Source organism: Pteropus vampyrus, unplaced genomic scaffold, assembly GCF_000151845.1.
Source record: "Pteropus vampyrus isolate Shadow unplaced genomic scaffold, Pvam_2.0 Scaffold81, whole genome shotgun sequence".
Lineage (NCBI taxonomy): Eukaryota > Metazoa > Chordata > Mammalia > Chiroptera > Pteropodidae > Pteropus > Pteropus vampyrus.
In genome coordinates, this window is record NW_011888862.1 from 7,592,439 (window position 1) to 7,611,147 (window position 18,709).

Here is an 18,709-nt window from a genome sequence, read left to right on the forward strand (position 1 = left end):
ATGGCAAATGATTTACCATGTACTAATTCTGTGACTGTACTGGCTCATGCAAGTCTTAACTATATTCTAGGTTATCTGTAAATCTATCCCACTCTCAGCAGAAAAAAGAATGAATATAGTAAAATTGGTTGTGTCTAAATGAAAAGAACTAGATTTTAGAATAATTTTCCTGTCAAAGACATTTAAAAATATTTCACTGGACTTGTGACAACATTGGCCATCCAGAAGCTACCTAAAAGCAACAGAACCCAGATTTACTGGACAGGAGGCACCTCTACAAACTCCAATCAGTTACTAGCTAACTCAAGAAGGTAGCAAATAGCATACAGATGGAGGCCCTAATTTAGGTTGGTCATTAACTAACCACCAAACTAACTTGAGAGTAAACCTAATCAATAATATGGTACACTTCCAGAAGATAAATGTATTGTATTCTACTGGACCAGATCTCAGTTTAAGATTTGACAGTATGGTAAGTATATTCAATTACAGCACCCTGGGAGAACAGAGCTTCCATGGTTAAATGTTTGAGAAAGCATTAGACAGTTACAGTTTTCCTTCCTGCGGGATGTCTCACTCATTGATAGGTTCACATACAGAGGACCTGCAGGAGGGAGACACAGCAAAAACTTAAACAGGGAGAGGAAGCTGCTCTGTGTAAATATACTCCACACACACAGTAAGTTAGCTAAAGCCATGACAATAAATTCTGTTAAAGTGGAGAAATAGGCACTTCAACAAAAGGAATAAAAGCATATCCAAAAAAAAAAAAAGACATTTTATTCTCCAAATACGAGAAGCAACCAAGTGATTGACTTTCACTTGTTAAATTTGATAGTTCTACTGAATTCAAGACTCTCATCTTTGAAGATGGATGATGGATGCTAAAAAATAAAATAAAAGCTGGTCCTCTGCTAAAAGTGAATGGGACATCCCTCAAAAAATTAAACATAGAATTACCACATAACCTGACAATTCTACATGAAAGCAGACATTTATATACCCAAGGTCATTACAGCATTATTCACAATAGCCAGAAGGTGGAAACCCAAATGCCCATTCGAAGATGCGTTGATTAACATAATGTGGTACACGCACACAATGGAGTATCCTTTGGCCTTAAAAAGGACATTCTTATATGAGCTACAACATGGATGGACCTTGAAGATATTATGCTAAGTGAAAGAAGCCAGACACTAAAGGACAAATACTGTATGACTCCATTTACATGAAGTATCTACAACAGGCAAATTCATAAGACAGAAAGCAGAATGGTGGCTGCCAGGGGCTGTGGGGGCAGGGAAGAATAGCAAGTTATTGTTTAAGGGGTACGGTTTCTGTTTGGGATGATGAAAACATTCTGGAGATGAATATTGGTGATGATTACATAACTGCAAATGTAGTTACTATACCACTGAAATGCACACTTAAAATGGTTAAAACAACAAATTTTTAGTTATGTATATTTTACCGCAATTTTAAAAAAGCCATCGAGCTGCTCCTACCTCTCTCAGCCCACGGCAGTTTTCTTTCACAACAGCTTCTACTTTTCTTGCTTAGGATAAAGGCCTGCCTGGGGCTCTCCTGCAGACCATCAAATCACCCAGGCACTGGTGACATGTAACCAGCTTTGACTTGTTATGAGAACAGGAGATAAGAAGTACTTATATTTCACATTTATGATTCTCCCTAGAATACCCTTGGGGTAGTTCAATAGTTCCCCTCCCCCACAAGCATTTTTCTAGAATATCACTGTTTAATGGGACCTTCTACGATGAGGAAAATGCTCTCTTCACTGTGCCTATTGAGCACTTGAAATGTGGCTAGTATAAAACAGGAACTGGCTTTATTTGATTTTTTGACTAGTTGAAATGTAAACTTGTGGCTACCATACTTGGACAGCTGTGGTTTTAGAACTTTTTACGAAGGAAGCAAAATGACAGATCCATATCTTTTGTGTGGAGATGCCAAAAAAACTGAGTGGTAGAAATCAGGAAGCCGAGAGAGGTGATGGGGAGGGTCATCTGTTTACTCCATAAATCCACTTACTGGAGGTGTGTATAATCTTTATCAAACCTATAAAAAAAATGTTAGTTATAATGATGTACCGAGAAATGATGTATTCAAGACCAGGCCAAGGTCAACCAGAGGTACATGGTACAACCAAAATTTCTAGGCAATCTGGACCCAGAGCAATAAAAGGTTAAATCCCCGTCGCGTAGCTCTGGAATTGAAAGCCCAAGATTTCTGGCTGACTGAACCCTCACACTCAACCAGAAGGAAGGTGACTGTTAATAGAGGCTTGCTATACATATACATACACACACACACATACACCACCACCACCACCCCAGAGAAGCAATGCCACAGCATACCAATTCTTCAGAGTTGGCACCAGCAGGCAGGAGGCTACAGTTGTGCCTAAGGGCAAAACGGACATTGAACCTTTCAGAGGAGTCTGTTCAAACTCCAATTTCAGAGGAGAAAGTAGAGAAAACCGAGTGGTTCCAGGTGAAGTGGGATCCTAAACAACTTTCCTAAAAAGATGTTGTAGTGAAGAGAATATACTCAGAGTGGTCAGAAATGTCAAGAGGCTGTTTTCTACTGGCCCAGCTGTGACTTGTTTGAACAAGTCTAACACTCCACCCCCCTTCCAGCTGGTGAGGATTTGCTCTGCAGAAAACAGATCAGTGTTCCCCCGGCAAAGGATGAACGGTGATAAACCTAGCTTACTACTTCAGCATGGTGTTGCAGGTCTGTTAGAGAAACTCCCCTATTTACCTTCCCATATGCTTCCAGGTTTGGGGGAGGCACTGTAACTTGCTTTTGACCAGTGGAGAAACCGAGGCATAACGACTCCCAGGTAATTACTGTCTCACAGACGATGCTTATGAATGTCACCCAAGTGCCAGAAGCCTGTCACATGGATTTCAAAGGGTGGGTAAGGAAAAGAGTCAAGCAACAAACAGTCCATGAAACACCTGGAGAAACTCTTGCCAACCAAAAATATTGAACTTAAGGCTGGGTTCTTATGGCACACTTACTACAGCGAGCTTAGAGGTCTAGTGTTCCATTCCAGCAACAGAAGAGACCCTGATCTCCGAATGTTTGTGCATTATGGGATAAAAGCTGTCTATCACACTAGTGGTAGAGCACAGCCCCACTGTCGATGTGTTTTGAGGGCTAGAATTAAAGTGTGCAAAAAAATGCTGTGACACTTCTAAGAGCTCCCCCCCCTCCACACACACACACGCACTCAATTGTAAAGCACCCATTCCCACCCTGGGCTGAGAATGGAGTCACCCAGGAAACATTAAACAATCAGAGGCTTCAGATGCTGAAGGTGTTGGTTTGGGATACAATCTGGGCATTGGAAGTTTGAAAAGCTCCTCAGGTGATAGTAATGTGTAACCAAGGTTAAGACCCATTGTTGTAAGACAGTGGTTCCCAACCTTTTTGGCACCAGGGACCGGTGCTCCTATCAAAATTTAATGCCTGATGATCTGAGGTGGAGCTGAGGCGGTAATGCTAAAGGTGGGAGCAGCTGCAAATATAGATGAAACTTCCCTAACTGCCTCGCCCATCTCAGGCTGTGCAGTTCCTAAAATGGAACTGGTATATAAGTCCGCGGTATAAGTCCACGGTATAAGTGCGCAGTATAAGTCAGCGGTATAAGTCCACGGTATAAGTGCGCAGTATAAACCCACAGTATAAGTGCGCAGTATAAACCCACAGTATAAGTGCGCAGTATAAGTCCGCGGTATAAGTCCACGGTATAAGTGCGCAGTATAAGTCCGCGGTATAAGTCCACGGTATAAGTGCGCAGTATAAACCCACAGTATAAGTGCGCAGTATAAGTCCGCGGTATAAGTGCGCAGTATAAGTCCGCGGTATAAGCCCGCGGTATAAGTGCATGGTATAAGCGCGCGGTATTAAGTCCGTGGTATAAATCCGCGGTATAAGTCCGCCGCACGTGGGTTTGGAGACCGCTGCTGTAAAAATTGAGTAACTGATAGGAAGGGAGACTCAGCATCATTTGGGTTACAGGCTGTTTCTTGGGTCATCTGATGTTTAAGCATAAAGAGGTCTAAATGCTGTACTCTATACCCTCGTAACTATTTTGTAACTACGCATCTCTATTTCTTCACCCCTTCACCGAGTACAGCATAGAAAATATAGTCAAGTAGTACGAAAATGGCCGTGTGTAGAGCCGGCTGATACAGTAATGGGGGAAATCGCTTCATAAACTACATAAACGTCTAACCAATGTACTATAAACCTGAAACTAATAAAAAAAATAATAATAAAGAGCTATAAATGCCGGCGGCCTCTGTTTTACTATCTGTAAAAGGGTATAATACTACCTACTCTCCCCTTTCCCAGAGTCGTCGAAAAACGGTAGGGGGTGCTAGAATGGGGAGGGACTGGCGCCATGGCGCCTTTGAGGAAAAGGAAAGCAGGCAGGATTGGGACTGGGGTAAACGGGGTACTGCCTCACCTGCATTGTAGAAGGTGTCGAGAACGGCCGTCTCCCCGAAGTCGAGTTTCCCGAAGGGCACGATGCTGAGGTGGGCGCCCTCAGCCTCGCAGGCCCGCAGCAGACACCGTTGCGCTCCCACCTCAGGGCTGCCGGCGGCGTCACCCTGAGGGCTCTCGCTGCACACATAGACTGCCCTCAGAGGCCGCCGCGGCGCGACTTCGCCCTCGCCTTCCGCGCTCTGGGCCGACCCGTCGAGCTCCCCAGGCCCAGCCGCGCCCTCGCCTCTCGGGGACAGCGGGTGCTGTGGAGACTCGACAGCCTCCCCGAGAGCCTCAGGCGAGGGAATCCCGCCGCCGCTCTCCACGTAGTTTGCCTCAGGGCCCTCCATCTGTCCTGATGCCGCGCGAGTGGCCGGCGGCTGTGCTCCGCTGAGGCGCACGAGACCCGGCACCTGCTCCCGGAGCGCGGGAGAGGAGCCGGGGGATGGGCGGCTACCGGAGACCTCGCAGCGAACAGAAGACTACCGAAACCCTCAGCTGCCGACGACGACTCAAGCCGCGCCGTCCTCTGAGCGCGCCTTTTAAAGGCCCGGGAGAGGTGGGCGGGGCTGAGGACGTCAGTGTCGTAAGGGCGCGGGGAGATCTGGGAGGGGCTACGGGGCAGGAGCGCGCAGGGTGCCCCCTACCGCTTCCCCCGGGCAGCGCTCCGAGAAGGGCGGCTTTGTGAATTTCAGAACTTTGTCAGTTACTATCTCTCCAGCCTGACCAATTTTTGTTTTTCTCAAAACAACTTGAGGCTTTCCAAGCAGAGTAAAAACTCTCGCAAAGCGCTGGCTGGGTGTAAATCCTATTCAATTCCAAACTAAGTAGAGATACAATTTTAACCTGGAATGGAAACGAGAAGGTGCTTACTTAAAACACCTCAGATTTTGCACTCCTTGTCTCCAGTTGCCAGCAGCATTGGCACTCCTGAGCACAATTCTGGAACCTGCTCATCCTGGTTTTCACTGTGAAACTTGACAAAGCACCGGGATGCACCAGCAACAAATTTTGCCTGGAGAGTAGGCTGCCTGTCTGACCTATGAAATGCTGTGAACCCACAGAAATCTTTACGTGAAATCTTACCCATCTCACGATTTTAGACCCAAGTATTAAAAAGTAGTATTGCCACTGCAGGCAGTACTTGTATTTAAAAGATACAATGCACTGGACGTTGTCACAAGGGTTTCAGTTTTTCATTAAAAAAAAAATACAGTTTTGTTGAGATATGATTCACAAACCATCCAGTTCATCCATTTAAGTGGTTTCTAGTATATTCAGAGTTGAGCAGCCATCACCACAATCAGTTCTAGAACATTTTCATCATCTCTTCCAGAAAAACCTTGTGCCCATTAGCAGTCACTCTCTATCCACCCCCCCCACCCCCCACCAACACCTCTCAGCCCTAGGCAACCACCAGCCTATTTTCTGTCCCTATAGATTTGCCTATTCTGGACACTTCATATACATGGAACCACACAATGTGTGGACAGAGGTTTTCATTTGCCATGGGTATATACGTAGGATTAGGATGTCTAGGTCATATGGCAACTTTATGTTTAACCTTTCAAGAAACTGCCACTGTCTTCCCACTATTTTACATTCCCACCAGCAGTGTACTAGGGTTCCAATTTCTCCACATTTTCACCAACACTTGTTACTCTTTTTCATTGTAGCCATCCTAGTGGATGTGAAGTGCTATCTCATTATGGTTTTGATTTGCATTACCCTGATAACTAATATTATTGAGCATTTTGTCCTGTGCTTATTTGCTATTCGTGTAACTTCTATAAGTTCATTCGGATCCTTTGCCCATTTTTAAACTAGATCTGTGTCTTTTTATTATTGAGTTGTAAAAGTTCTTTATATATTCTGGATACAAGCCACTTGTCAGATATATAATTTACAAATATTTTCTCACATTCTGTGGGTTGTCTTTTCACTTTCTTTTTTTTAATATGAAATTCTGTTTTTTTTTAATTTATTATTATTTACGCCTATAGCACCTGGTCTTCCTAGGTGGTCTCCCATCCAAGTACTAACCAGGCCCGACCCTACTTAGCTTCCAAGATCAGACATCTGGCTTGTTCAGGGTGGCATGGCCATAGACCATGGACCATGGCTCCACTGGGGCACAAATCCAGGACCTTCTGCTTGTAAAGCAGAGGTGCTAACTGCTACACTATGGAACCACATCTATCTTTTCACTTTCTTGATGATGTCCTTTTTGCAGCATGTCACAAGCCATTCTGACACAAGCAGGATAGGATTTACCTTATAAAACAATATTTTGGCTTTTCTTCATGTTTCAATAATAATAATATAGTCCATTCCACCATCTCACCCAAAAAGGAAAGCAGAAACTGCTAGAATAAATCTTTGAAGAAATCCAGCCCTAATTCCAGTCCTGGTAGAAATTAGGGGCTTCACGAGTGGCATCAATGTGCACACTCTTCTGTGGCCAATGAATGGAAAATGGGCTCTGAAGAAATCCGTAAAAACACAGACCAGAAATGGGAAGAAGAAAGCTAGGGAAAACTTTCAACAACCCTGTTATAAGATTTTTTTTAACATGATGCTATAAAAGGACACATTTTCTTTGTATCTTTGTAATGCATAATAATAGTAATTTTCCTAATGTGCCTGTTCATCTGAGATTATTCTAATGACTGGAACAGGCTTCAGAAGAGCAAAAATACCCATTTCACAATCTCTTGCCAGTGTCTTGCTGTTGCCCCTACTTCAATCTTCCCATGTTCCTTCCAGCTTTCACTGGGTCCCTGCTGACTGAGTAAGACACAAGAATTGTGAGTTCTAGCTTGAATAATATCCTCCTCTAAATACAAACCCTGCTGAGTAAAGAGCCCAGCATTTATCCAGCTAACAAGCACCTTCCCCGTAGGTGGTGTTGGCGCACAAGGCCCACCTTCTCATTGTCTCCAGTCATTCGCACACCTGAAACATGCCCAGCCCCTTCTCTTCATACCCTTCCTACCCTGTCCCAGCCCGACCGCGGAGAAAACTACAAAATACTGAATTAGTCTTTTCTATTTAGTTGAACAATTGTCCTGTTCTGACCTCGGCCTTGCCCCTTAATAAGTGTACATCCTGGAAACCACTTTGCTCCAATGCAGAGGTATCATTTGGACTAGAACAGTGGATTGTAGAGTGGAGGCACTGTAGCTAAAGAGTAAGATTAAATCTAGGCATTTTCCTTGTTTCCTTTATTTTATTTTTGGCTGGTTATTCATTCATACCAACTGTGGTCAAATTAGTTAGTTCTTTGACTCATTCAATCTTGTAAAATTATTTTACTTGTCATTCGAGTGCAGCTTCATTACTTTTTTCATTGTAAGGGCCAAGAGCAAATAGTAACAAAGAGAAATGACCATGTCGCACAATATGTATTTGAAAAACTTTAACATATATAGCATTTAAACAAGGATTTATTGAACGCCTATTATGTGTCAGGCACTGTCTTGGTGCTGAGGATATCATAGTGAACAACACAGCCAAAATCCCTGCTGTCATGTTAGATACAGATACTGAGGCACGCGCGCGCATACACACACACACACACACACACACAGAGAGAGAGAGAGAGAGAGAGAGAAATTAAGAAAAAGAGATGGAGAGAGATAGGGATATGGCTATAGACAGATATAGCTGTGTAGAGAAGTATTGTATGGACACAGATTATTGTAATCTGCCGTAAAATACAAGAAAAACAAACAGGATGGATGAAACTCATAAGAACTATTAAGCATAGATTATATGTAAAATACTAGCTTATAAAATATAGGTAAAACTCATAGGATGTTTTAAATATACACAATGAGTAAGCAGTAGTTTCTGAGAAAACAGATGGTGTATTAAAATTTTTAAGTTATTTCCCTCTAAGACATGCTACAGAAGAAATACATGATAGAACAAACAAGAGTGTTACTTATAGATAGGTAGGGATGGAAAGACCAAGTCATTAGGCATGAGCATGAAATCTCTGAACTGAAAGTTATATCACTGCCCCCAAATCAACCACTCACTGGTGACACCTCATACAGTCCCATGCTTGTCCTACATGTACCTCCTACGTTCTTGAATATATGGAATGTAGTTACAATACTGTTTGAACGTCCTTGTCTACTAATATTATCTATTTTATTCCTGGATCTGTTCCTACTGATTTTTCTCCTGATTGCGGGTCATATTTTCCTGCTTCTTTGCATGCCTGGTAATTTTTTCTTAGATGCCACACATTGCGAATTTTACCTTAATGGGTATTGCATATTTTTGTATTTCTATAAATACTTTTGAGCTTTATTCTGGAACACAGTTACTTGGAAATAATTTGATCCATTTGAGGCTTGTTTTTAAGTTTTTTTTTTTTAAGTGTACAATTCAATAATATATCGTATATATATTGCATTGTGTGTTCACCACCCAAAATTAAATTTCCTTCCATCACCATATATTTGACCTCCTTTACCACTTGCGATAACATGGATGGACCTTGAGATTATCATGCTAAGAGAAATAAGTCAGAAAATGTTGAGAACCATATGATTTTGCTCATATGTGGGATATAAACCTGAAAGCAACAATTGAACGAGACAAACAAATAAAAACTCATAGATACAGACAAGAGTTTAGTGGTTACCAAAGGGAAAGAGGAGAGCCGGGAGGTAGATAAGTTTTGTTTTAGATAGTGGCATCAAAGCAGCCTTTAGGCCAGGGCTAATTAATCCCCTCTACTGAGGCAATATCCTTCTGATTGCTCTATCCAATGTCCTATGAATTACAACGTTTTCTCATTCCAGCCAGGGGAAACAGAAACTATTTGGGCCCTATGGGACCTCTGGAGATTGTTCCCTCAGGTGGTTCTTTACTCAGCCTCAGGTAGTTTCTTCATACACAGGTACTGGGAAATATTCTGCTGAAGATTCCAGATCTACACACCTCTAGAACTCTGTGTGGCACTCTTTCCACTCCAGTACTCAAGCTGTAGCCTCTTTGGCCTTCCAACTCCATCTACTCAGCTCAGGATGGTAACTGGGCTGGCCCTGGAAGGCTCCCTTTCTCGGTCCTGTGTTGTACTCCTCATACAATTTTTGCAACATTTTTGTAAGTTTGAAATTATTTTAAGATGAAAAGACTTAAAAAGTTTTAACATCCTGAACAAGCCTGATCCCGTCTGATCATGGAAGCTAAGCAGGATCGGGCGTGGTTAGTACTTAGATGGGAGACCATCTAGGAAGACAAGGTGCTGTAGGAGTAAAAAATAAATAAAAATAAGGAATTGTAAGCTGACAAGGTCCTTGCAATCTGTGAGGTGAATCGATGGTTGCCTCGCCTAAAAAAAATTTTAACATTAAAAAGTACTTCTCCTCTCTCTAGTCTAGGTCTGCTACAGGCTAACTCTTTATGGCAGGAAAAGGAGGAGCAGAGTTGGCTGCTTTCCTCCTCTCCACCTTACTAACCACCTCTCAAAGGTGAGAGTGTGTAGGGAGAGGAACTAAAAGAACCCCACTAATGACTTTCTCATGCTGGGACCACATCTGGTCCACAAGAAACACATATCCTTTGCCCCACAACCTTTGGGAGTTCTGGCCACTCCCATCCAACCCCTCTCGGTGCAACCATTTGAGCAGCCAGCCAGCCATCTCACTTTCTAGATTTCTAAAGTATGACTCAGACACTTGTCCTTTATGTCCTTAAAATTCCTTGGGACATATGTAGCAAACAATCTTTGAGTCTTTTCCCTGGCCTTATGATAAGTGGTGGGCAACTCTTCAATATCCCCGCTGACATGGAGGAACTCATCAGCACACAAAACTCTCTGACATTACTCTTTGAATTTCCAATTCCTTTTTCTGGGAACATCCAGCTTCACTTGGAAACTGAGCATTTTGTTTTCAGCACAAGACCTTCCAGAGCTTTCTTTTCTCTCTGTCATCAACTTTCTGCTACCAGTAACACTTCATATGGTACCTGCTTCATCATTCTAGGGCTCAGAGTGAGGATAAATGATAACATAAACCAGAGCCCCCAATTGACTTACAATGAATATTGAACAAAAACATGAAAGACATGAGGGTGTTAGCCATGCAAATATGTATGAGAAGAGCATTGCTGGCAGAAGGAAGAGCCAGTGCAAAGGCCCCAAGGCATCCTGGTATGCTCAAGGAACAGCAAGGCCAGTATCTCTAGATATTTAGAATTCTATCATCTTATTTATCAATAGCTTTCGTTTCTAGGTAGTTCTTCCATATATTTAAATGAAATCTCTTGTAACTTCTATCCATTGATTCTAATTTAATTCTTCTAGATGGCAGCTTTCAAAGTATCACTCTCAGGTCTTTTTCTCAGGTGACATCCCACCACCCAGACCCTTCAGCCATTTCTACATGATATAATTTCCAGGCTACTCACCACCTTGATGATTCTCTTCTAGAATATTCCCTATTTGTTTCCATTGCTGTTTTGTGTGTACAAAAGACTTTTTAAAAATTAAACATTTTTATTTTGAGATAATCGTAGGTTCATATGCAGTTGTAAGAAATCATACAGAGAGATCTAGTGTACCCTTTAAACAGTTTGCCCCAATGGTAGCACTATCACAACCAGGATATTGACATTGATACAATCACAATAAAGAACAGTTCCATCACCACAAGGATCCCTTATGTAGCCCTTCGAATGCCACAGCCATCTCTCTCCTGACCCACCATACCTACTCACTAATCTGTTTTCCATTTCTACAATTTTGTCATTTTAAAATTTTATGTTAATAGAATCATACAGTATATAACATTTTAGGATTATATTTTATCACCCAGCATCACCCCCTTGGGATTCATCCAAGTTGTTGTATGTATCAGTAGTCTACTGCATTTATTGCTGAGCATTAATCCATGGTACATATGTACCACGGTTTCTTTAACCGATAACCCTTAGAACGACACCTGGGTTGTTTCCAGTTTCTGGCTATTATGACTAAAGCTGCTATGAACATTCATGTACAGGTTTTTATGTGAACATAAATTTTCATTTCTCTGGGATAAATGCCCACGAATGCGAATTCTGGATCGTGTGGTAGTTGCATGTTTAATTTTGTAATTAAAGTTATTGGGGTGACATTGGTTAATAAAATTATATAGATTTCAAGTATATAATTCAAAAAAAGGGTCAAATATATGGTGATGGGAGGAAATTTAACTTTGGGTGGTAAATGCACAATGCAATATACATATGGTACATTATTACATGTTTAATTTTTGAAGAAAATGCCAAGTTGCTATATCATTTCATATTCCCACCAATAATATATGAGTGATCCAGTTCCTTCACATCCTTACCAGTGTTTGGTGTTGTCACTTTTTTATTTTAGCGATTCTGGTAAGTGTGTAGTAATATACCATTGTGGTTTTCTTTTTTAACTTTTAAAAAATTAAGTTTATTGGGGTAACATTGGTTAATATAATTATATAATATTCATTTGCTCATTATAATTTGACATCTGTATATTCTATTGTGTGTTTAGCACTCAAAGTCCAGTTTCCTTCAGCTACCATATATTTGATCCCCTTTACCCACTTCACCCTTCTGCTACCCGCTATATGTGAACCCCTTTACCCCATCTACCGCCCCCCTCCTCCCCAACCCCCTAGCTTCTGGTAATCACTAGTCTATAGTCCATGTCCATGAGTCTCTGTTTGTTTGTCCTGTTTATTCGTTGCTTTTAGGTTTGTATCCCACACATAAGTGATATCATATGATTTTCAACTTTTTCTGTCTGGTGTATTAGGCTTAGCATCATTATCTCGAGGTCCATCCACATTGTCGCAAATGGCAGTATTTCATCTCTTCTTATGGCTGAGTAATATTCCATTGTATAAACGTACTACAGCTTCTTCAGCCAATCATCTATCGTAGAGCACTTCGGTCACTTCCATGTCCTGGCCAGTGTGAATAGTGCTGCTATGAACATCAGTGTGCAAATATCTTTTTGGATATGGGTTTTCAAGTCTTTGGGGGTAAATAGCCAGTAGAGGGATTGCTGGATCATATGGTAGATCAATTCTTAGTATTTTGAGGAACTTCCATACTGTTTTCCATAGTGGCTGTACCAATTTGCAGTCCCACCAGCAGTGTATAAGGGTTCTTTTTTCTCTGCATCCTCTCTAGCATTTGTTATTACTTGTCCTGTTGATTATAGCTATTCTAACAGGTATGAGACAGTATCTCATTGTGGTTTTGATCTGCATTTCCCTAATAGCTAGCGAAGTGGAGCATCTTTTCAAATATCTGTGGCTATTTGTATGTCTTCTAGGGAGAAGTGTTTGTTCAGTTTCTCTGTCAATTTTTTGATTGGATCATTTGTTTTTTTGTTGTTATTGAGTTGTATGAGATCTTTGTTATTTTGGATATTAGGCTCTTATCAGAGGCGTTCCTTGCAAATATAGTTTTCTATTCGGATAGTTGTCTCTTTACCTTGAAGATTTCTTTTGCTGAGAAGAAGCTTTTTAGTTTGATGTAGTCCTATTCATTTATTTGCTGAGAAGAAGCTTTTTAGTTTGATGTAGTCCTATTTATTTATTCAAGGGAAGCTTTTACTTCCCTTGCTTCTGAGGTTAAATTCATAAAATCCTCTTTAAGTCTAAGGTCCTTGAGTTTAGTTTCTATGTTTTCTTCTATGCATTTTATTGTTTCAGTTCTTATGTTCAGGTCCTAAATCCATTTTTGAGTTAATTTTGGTGTGTGGTGATAGATAACGGTCTAGTTTCATTCTATTGCAGGTGGCCTTCCAATTTTCCCAGCACCATTTTTATTGAAGAGCTTTTCTTTTCTCCACTGTATGTTTTTGTCTTCTTTGTCAAAAATTATTTGCCCATATAAACATGGGTTTACTTCTGGATTCTCGATTCTGTTCCACTGGGCCGTGTGTCTGTTCTGCTGCCAATACCATGCTGTTTTGATTACTGTCACTTTGTAGTATAATTGAAGTCAGGCAGAGTGATGCCTCCAGCCTCATTCTTTTTTCTCAGTATGGCTTTGGCAATTCGTGGTCTTTTGTGCTTCTATACAAATCTGATGATTTTTTGTTCTATTTCTTTAAAAAATGCCAATGGGATTTTGATGGAGATTGCATTGAATCTGTATAATGCTTTAGGTAATATGGTCATTTTAACTATGTTGATTCTTCCAATCCAAGAACACGGAATATCTTTCCATTTCTTTGTATCTTCTTTGATTTCTTTTAATGGGGTCTTGTAGTTTTCATTATATAGGTCCTTCACATAATTCATTAAATTTATTCCTAGGTATTTTATTCTTTTAGTTGCAATTGCAAAAAGAATTATTTTTTCCACTCCTTTTTCCGACGCTTCATTATTAGAGTATAGGAACACTATGGATTTTTGAACTTCATTTTATATCCAGAGACTTTACTGTATTTGCTTATTGTTTCTAGTAGTGTTCTTGTGGAGTCTTTAGGGTTTTCTATATAGAAAATCATGTCATCTGCAAATAGTGACAGTTTTACTTCTTCATTTCCTATTTGGATGCCTTTTATAACTTTCTCTTGCCTGATTGCACTCGCTAGGCCCTCAATGTTATATTGAATAACAGTGGCGATAGTGGACAGCCCTGTCTTGTTCCTGATCTTAGAGGGAAGGTTTTTAGTTTTTCACCATTAAGTATAATGTTGGCTGAGGGCTTGTCATATATGGCCTTTATTATGTTAAGGTACATTTCTTCTATATCAATTTTGTTAAGTGTTTTGGTCGTAAATGGATGCTCTATCTTCTCGAAGGCTTTTTCTACATCTATTGATATGATCATATGATTCTTATTTTTTAACTTGTTTATGTGGTGTGTCATATTAATCGATTTGCGTATGTTGAACGATCTCTGTGTCCCTGGGATGAAGCCCACTTGATCGTGGTGTATAATCTTTTTAATATGTTGCTGTATTCGGTTCGCTAGTATCTTATTTAGGATTTTTGCATCTGTGTTCATGGGAGATATTGGTCTGTAGTTTTCTTTTTTTGTGTTATCTTTACCAGATTTTGGTATCAGAGTAATATTGGCCTCATAAAAAGAGTTGGGAAGTATTGCCTCCTCTTCGATTCTTTGGAAGAGTTTGAGGAGAATAGGTATTAAATCTTCTTTGAATGTTTGGTAGAATTCACTGGTGAAGCCACCTGGCCCTGGACTTTTACTTTTTGATGATTATTTCAATTTCCATACTGCTGATCAGTCTATCTAGATTTTCCAGTTCTTCCTGATTCAGTCTAGGAAGGTTGTATCTTTCTAAGTACTGGTCCATTTCTTCTAGGTTATTAAATTTGGCATTATATACTTTTTCGTAGTATTCTTGTATAATCCTTTGTATTTCTGCGGTGTCTCTCGTAATTTCTCCTTTTCATTCCTGATTCTATTTGCGTCCTTTCTCTTTTTTCTTTAGTGAGTCTAGCCTTGGGTTTGTCCATTTTATTAACCTTCTTGAAAAATCAGCTCTTCGATGCATTTATGTTTTCTATTTTTTTTCCAATTTCATTTGATTCTGCTCTAATTTTGATTATTTCTTTCCTTCTGCTGATTTTGGGCTTCATTTGTTCTTGCTTTTCCAGTTTCTTAAGATGAAGTGTTAGGTTGTTTATTTGGGCTTGTTTTTGTTTTTGGATATAAGCCCATAGTGGACTTTCCTCTTATTACCACTTTTGCTGTGTCCGAAAAGTTTTGATATGTTGGACTATCATTATCATTCATTTCTATATATGTCTTGATTTCTCTTTTTATTTCTTCTCTGACCAAGTCATTCTTCAGTAGCATGTTATTTAATCTCCAGGTGTTTGTGATTCTTCTCACTTTCTTTTTACAGTTGATCTCTAGTTTCAAAGCATTGTGATCAGATAATACGGTTGGTATGATTTCAACCCTCTTATATTTGAGGCTATATATGTGTGTCCCAGTATGTGGTCATCCCTTGAGAATGTTCCATGTGCACTAGAGAAGAATGTATAAGCAGCTGTTTGAGGATGGAAGGCTCTGTAAATGTCAGTTATGTCCAGTTGGTCTAATGTGTCATTTAAGGATCTTATTTCCTTATCGATTTTCTGTTTGAATGATCTGTCCATATCTGACAGTGGGTTTATTTAGGTCCCCTACTATAATAGTGTTTTGGTCTGTTTCTCCCCTTAGTTCTGTTAGTAATTGCTTTACATATTTCAGGGCTCCCTGATTGGGATCATAGATATTAATAAGTGCTATATCTTCTTGGTGCATGATTCCGTTTACGATTATGAAGTGTCACTCAGTATCTTTCTTTACATCTTTTATTTTGAAGTCTATTTCATCTGATATTAGTACCACTACTCCCTCTTTTCTCTGAATGCCATTTGCTTGAAATATAATTTTCCACCCTTTCACTTTGATTCTATATTTGTCTTTGGAGCTGAGATGTGTCTGCTGGAGGCAGCATATGGTTGAGTTTAGTTTTTTGATCCATTCTGCAACTCTGTGCCTTTTATTGGTGAGTTCAGTGATTATTGAAATAAGAGATTTTCCTATAGCCATTTTACCTTTTGCTTTCTGGAAGCTTGGTGTTTCATTGCTTTCTTGTCCTTGTGTTTCTGTTTTTGTTTTTGTTTTTGTTTTTTTATTTTGTTTGGATTCTGTGGGTTTTTCCTCTAGTCCTTCTTTTTTTATGTTACATACTTCAGTTCTGACTCTTTGGTGTGTGGTTACCATTAAAAATATGTAAAGGTAGATGTGTGTGTGTGTGTGTGTGTGTGTGTGTGTGTGTGTGTGTGTGTGTATACATACAGTAGTCCATTTTCTTCTGCGCACGCCTTATCTCCATTTCGCTTTGCGAATTTGGATCTTTGAATCCTCTCCTTTCCTGTTATTGTTATCTCAATTTGTCCCTATATATGTTGAACATTCATTACTATCTTGCTATAGCAATTCTCTTATTATTATTTAAGCTTATAATGCCCTGTTCTTAGTAAAGGTTGCACTTCTCTGCTTCTGTCTGCCTGCTAAACACCTTACTCCTCATTATGTATTTTCTTGTCATTTTGTTTTAGGCAAGCTGACCCCTTTCAGTATTCTCTGTAATGCAGGCCTCGTAGTGGAGAATTCCCTCAATTTTTGTATGTCTGGAAAGGTCTTAATTTCTCCTTCATATCAAAAGGAGTATCTAAATGCTGGATACATTATCCTAAGCTGGTAGTTTCTTTCACTTAATAGTTTAAATATTTGATTCCATTCTTTTCTGGCTTGTAAGGTTTGCGCTGAGAAGTCTGATAATAATTTAATGGGTTTTCCTTAATATATTACCATTTTCTACTCCCTGGCTGCCCTGAGAATTCTGCCTTTGTCAATGATTTTGATAAATTTAATACAATGTGTCTTGGTGAAGGCCTTTTTGGGTTGAGATAATTGGGTGTTCTGTTGACTTCTTGAATTCCAAGCTCCAGCTCATTCCTTAGATTTGGGAAATTCTCGTCAACTATTTGCCTGAAAATGCTTTTCAGTCCCTGCTCCTTTTCCTCGCCTTCTATAATGTCCATTATTCTTATGTTTTCTCTCTTGATGGCATCAGCTAGTTCTTGTATTTCTCTTTCATTATTTTTCATTCTGCAGTTTCTCTCTTCTTCCTTCTATTTCTAGATTTCTCTCTTCGATATTATTGATCCTTTCCTCTATTTGGTTGACCCGATTTCCCAAACTTGCTATTTCATCTTTCAACTCTTGCAGTCTGTTTTTTTTTTTTAATCTCCAGAAGGTCTATTCTGTTCTTTTTGAGGGTTTCAATCTCCTTGTTCTGCTCATCTAGTTGTTTTTTCAATTCCTGAAAGTGTTAATATGACTTGTTTCAGAACTCACTGAGTTTTTTCAGAAGTACCATCCTGAATTCTCTGTCATTTAATTTGCATATTTCTCTGTCTGCAAGCTTATTTTCTGGAGATTTTTCTCTTTCTTCCTGAGATGGCTTGTCACCTTGGTTGTTCATGATGTTTAATGGATTATTTCTCCGCCTGGGCATTAAATGGAAATGTATTCTGCTTTTTATCCAGAAAGATTTATTATACAAAGGTCTCTCTTTAGCCTGCTGCAAAGAAGGCGCTTTTCTTTTGGTTTCCAGTAAGTGGCGTCTAAGTTTCTTGGATCCCTGCTTTATATGAAGCCTTAATAATGCCTTTTTGTTTTCTTGTAGATATTTAATCATGCTCACTACCCTCAGTTTCAGTCCCTGTCAGTGTTAGCAATAGTTCGGTAGCGTTTGCTCAGATTCCCCTGGGGCTCTGCGGTGATTGGTCTTGGAGGTTATGGGGGGAGGGGCCCTCTGGGTTGGGAGTTGGGGGCTGCAGCTCAGCCTCGGTTTTGCAACCACGGTCGGTAAAAATCAACTGTTGTTTCTCTGCCGTCTGCTTCTCTGCTTTCTTCTCTGAGGACTGAGCCCTGCCGCTGGCTATGAAGAGCTCACAACTCTCCCAGGCAGGGCTGTTCAGGGAAGTCGCTGCACCTTCACTCCCCTTCCCCCTCTCCCCCGCAGAGAACTCCAGAGGCTGCGAGAGGCAGCTTCTTTATTTCTCCCAGTCCATGGCCTGACACCCGGGGTTCTGATCTGTGGTAGCTCTTATGCACAGATCACACGCTCAGATGTGCTGATGTGGTTTGGGTGATTTTTGTTGAGTTTTAGATGTTCAGCTTATTGTTGTTTCAAGGGCAGAGATCTGGGGACGTCTCTCACTCTGCCATGTTTTCCGACCCTTCCCCTTGTGGTTTTCATTTGCATTTTCCCAATGGATAATGAAATTGAACATCTTTTCATGTGCTTATTTGCTGTTTGTATATCTATATCTAGTTTTGTGAATGTTTGTTCATATCTTGTGCCCACTTTTTAACTGGAATGTTTGGGGTTTTACCGTTGAGTTTTGAGTGTTCTCTCCACATTTTAGATACCATTCCTGCATCAGATATGTGGTTTGCAAATATTTTCTCCCAGTTTGTAGCTTGTCTTTTCATTCTCTCAACAGGGTCTTTCATAGACTGAAAAGGTTTTAATTTTGATGAAGACCAATTTAGCAATTTTTCCACTTATGAATTTTGTTTTGACTTCAAGTTAAAGAACTCTGCCTAGCTCTAGGCCCTGCAGTGGTTCCCAACCTTTTTGGAACCAGGG

The 18,709-nt window shown here is 40.2% G+C and overlaps 1 protein-coding gene and 1 pseudogene across 3 annotated transcripts in view; both read right to left on the reverse strand.

The window, feature by feature from the left end:
* The window catches only part of MAP3K15 (mitogen-activated protein kinase kinase kinase 15), a 79,071-nt gene extending 74,027 nt beyond the window's left edge, over positions 1-5,044 (reverse strand). For all 3 annotated transcript variants that reach the window (XM_023532334.1, XM_023532333.1, XM_023532332.1), the window contains exon 1: positions 4,499-5,044. In XM_023532334.1, the coding sequence (XP_023388102.1) occupies positions 4,499-4,868 (370 nt within the window). In that variant the 5' untranslated portion in view covers positions 4,869-5,044. The remainder of the gene's footprint in view (positions 1-4,498) is intronic.
* A 1,468-nt stretch (positions 5,045-6,512) lies between these two features.
* Positions 6,513-6,628, reverse strand: LOC111741748 (annotated as a pseudogene).
* Between the last annotated feature and the right edge of the window lie 12,081 nt (positions 6,629-18,709).